Source organism: Nannospalax galili, unplaced genomic scaffold (assembly GCF_000622305.1).
Source record: "Nannospalax galili isolate Female #2095 unplaced genomic scaffold, S.galili_v1.0 scaffold2805, whole genome shotgun sequence".
Classification (NCBI taxonomy): domain Eukaryota; kingdom Metazoa; phylum Chordata; class Mammalia; order Rodentia; family Spalacidae; genus Nannospalax; species Nannospalax galili.
In genome coordinates, this window is record NW_008353015.1 from 1 (window position 1) to 3,161 (window position 3,161).

The following is a 3,161-nucleotide window of genomic DNA, read 5'->3' on the forward strand; positions in this document are numbered from 1 at the left end:
CACACACACACACACACACACACACACACACACACACACACACACCCCTGTTAAAAATGGTTGTTTTGGTGACTCTTCCCTGAGATGCCACACCCACATTCTCAGGCGTGTCTTTCCTGTTTAGCACCTTTTCTGTCTCTTAACCCTAGTGATTAAAATCTGTATTAAAATCTTTCAATAAATTCCAACTCTACTTAAGAAAAATGGCTTAATATTTCTAAGAAAGACAGTTTAGAAGATGGTGTAAAACATGTAGATACTATAATAAACAGTCAAAATCTCTAGATATTGTGATATTCATTGCTATTCTTAGTAATACAGGTCCTGTTTGTCTTTTTGAGACAGGGTCTCCATGTAGCCCCAGCTACCCTCGAACTCATTATGCAGAGAAGCCTGGCCTCAAACTCAGAGATCCTCCTGCCTCTGCCTCCCAAGTGCTGGGATTAAAAATGTGTACCATCATGCCCAGCTTGTTTGTTTTCTTAACTTGGAAAAATGGCATTATTCCAGCTTCATATGTAACTTGCATGGATAGGAACCAAGTACAGTAACTACCTTTTGATACTGGCAGACACTTAGGTTGAGATACAAGGGACCAACTCTAAATATTTGTTAATAATTTAGAAAGTCTTTATCAAAGCAGGTGTGGTATCTCTAAATTGCATTATAATCATCACCCCCCTCCCAAGAATGTTTTAGAAAATAAGGAGTGTAGGGAAAGGGTCACTTAAAACTTAAATTTTTGAGCCAGGTGCTGTGGCAGAGGCAGAGGGATATCTGTGAATTCGAGTCCAGACTGGTCTTCATAGAGAGTTCCAGGCCAGCTGGGACTCCAAGGAAACCCTGTCTCAAAGTGACCAAAAAAAAAAGTCAATTTTTGTTCTAGTTACTTTCAAATACTGTGATAAAAATGCTGATCAAAACCAACTTGGGGAGGAAAGGGTTTATTTTATCTTACATCTCCCAAGTCTTAGTTCATCACGGAGGGAGCCCAAGGTAGGAACTCAGGGCAGGAACTGGAGCACAGACCATGAAGGATAACTGCTTACTGGCTTGTTCCCCTGGCCCATGCTCAGACTGCTTTCTTATACAATAGAGGACCACCTGCCCAGAGGTGGTACTGCCCACAGTGGGCTGGGCCCTCCCACATCATTCAACCCCACAGACATGGCCAGTCTAATAGAGGCAATTCCCCCAAATGCCCCCTCTACCCAAGTGTGTCAAGTTGACAATTAAAGCTATCCAGCACAATGCCTAAGAGTAAAATAAAATAGTCCCTAACATGCATTGGTTGAGATTAAAGTGGAATTCCTAAAAGAAATGTCAGCTAGAGGATGGGCTCTTGTAATAGTTCCAGACTGGGATGTAGCTTAGTGGAGAGGGCTTGCTACCTGAAGTGTGGGTCCCATCGCAGACCTACAGGTTGACTTTTCTACTGGCCCCTTCTTTAGACTACTGGGTGAAAATAGCTTTGCTAGATGATGAGATAGCTCAGAAGGTAAAAGGAACTAACCTGGGATTGCAGGTGTGCACTGCCATGCCCAGCTTTGGAAGTTAATTTAATTTCCAGTGTATCAGAAGCTTGCCCAGTTTGTCCATACTGCGAGTGCAGTGCAGGAAAACAGATGGTGAGAATTCATCACAGTAAGAGTTTGCAGTTTATTTCCTTGCTGTTTATCATGTCTTCTTCTGCACTGCAGCAACATCATTGTCATCAAGGAACTTGATAGAATTATAGAATCTCCCCAGAACAGCTGCGTTTCTAGATGATTGAAATGCACATTAAATTTTAAGAAGCATTGGTCTATTTTATAAGGCAACCATGGATTGAAAATATTTGGGGAGAAAAGTTCTGAAAGTTCAGGCTTTTTTCTTACTGTTCTCTTAAGTAACAGCTATTGATGTAGCATTTAAGTTATATTATGTATCATAGGCAAAACACACAGGAGAATATTGGTAGGTCATATGTAAACATCACATTTTACATTAGGGACTTAGTCATCTGATTTGATTGAGAAAGTGATTCTGTAGCCAATTTTTGTGATGGATGCAGAGGAACACTGTCACTGAATTGTGACTGCTTTAATAATAGCTTTGAAAGAAAGTGGGGTGAAAGAAACATAAAATTCTGAATCTGACTTTCTCTTTATCAAGTAATACCTTTCCCTGATACTTATGAAGTGCCCCTCACCCTTAGAAAAAGAAACACTAGCTAGACTAAATAGTATATTCTAGCCTGTCTGTCCTCGTGTTTCCTATTCAGAGATTAGTGTAATTTCTGGCACATATTTTACTGAAAAGGTCTTCTTATTTTGAAACCAGATATCTCAGAAATAGAGTCAAACTGTTCCTTTTCTCCAGAGGAGAGACACCAGCAATATTCTGATTATGATTATCATTCTTCCAACAAGAAGCTGAAGGAAAAGCCAAGGTAAGGTGGTGTGGATTCTCCCCTGCTCAAGTCATTATGAATGTATTTGTGTATGTATCGTGAATGTGTTACCTCCTGAAACGTGAACCTGATGTGTGTTTCAGTTCAAGAGAAGAAACCTCTGGCAGACTGTCCAGGATGGGTGCAACACCCACTCTGTTCAAGTCCACAGGGGACATCACAGAGGCCCACAAGGAACCCAGATACCAAGAGGAACCCCCAGGTGAGATTTAAGGTCCTTGGTCCTTTTTTTTTCTGAGGCAGGGTTTCACTGTGTAGACCAGGCTGGCCTCTAACTTACAGAGATCTACTTGCCTCCACTGGGATTAAGGGCATGCAGAAATAGGCACTTAATACTTCTAGAAGGTGGCTGGAAGAAAGAGAGTTAAATAAAAAAAAATTCTTCAAGTGGAAGAGGCCCTCCTTATTTTTCTCTCTTTTAATATGGGAGGAGAAAAATAAAAAACAAAACAATCCTTTTTCCACATCATCAGAATTGGTCAGGTTTTAATATGTTTGATGAGTTACAGCCCTCTTGCCCCATGTCCATGATTCCAGCCTTTTTATTTTAACTCTGTTCCCACTACTCTGTAATGATCATCATAATTTTATGAGCATGAGTATCTATAGATGGGGAAACATGGTATTATTATATGATTTCCTGGTTATAAAGAACAGTGTCTTGTGCGAGCATACCTTGCGTTTTGGAGGTTCTTTTATTTTGAGAAAC

The 3,161-nt window shown here is 40.4% G+C and overlaps 1 protein-coding gene across 1 annotated transcript in view; it reads left to right on the forward strand.

The window, feature by feature from the left end:
• Window positions 1–2,322: 2,322 nt before the first annotated feature.
• LOC103747744 (tight junction protein ZO-2-like) overlaps window positions 2,323–3,161 on the forward strand; it is a gene marked incomplete at both ends in the record, with an annotated part of 15,358 nt that continues 14,519 nt past the window's right edge. Inside the window, 2 exon segments of the mRNA XM_008850283.1 lie at window positions 2,323–2,431; window positions 2,536–2,654. Of these exon segments, the coding sequence (XP_008848505.1) occupies window positions 2,323–2,431; window positions 2,536–2,654 (228 nt within the window).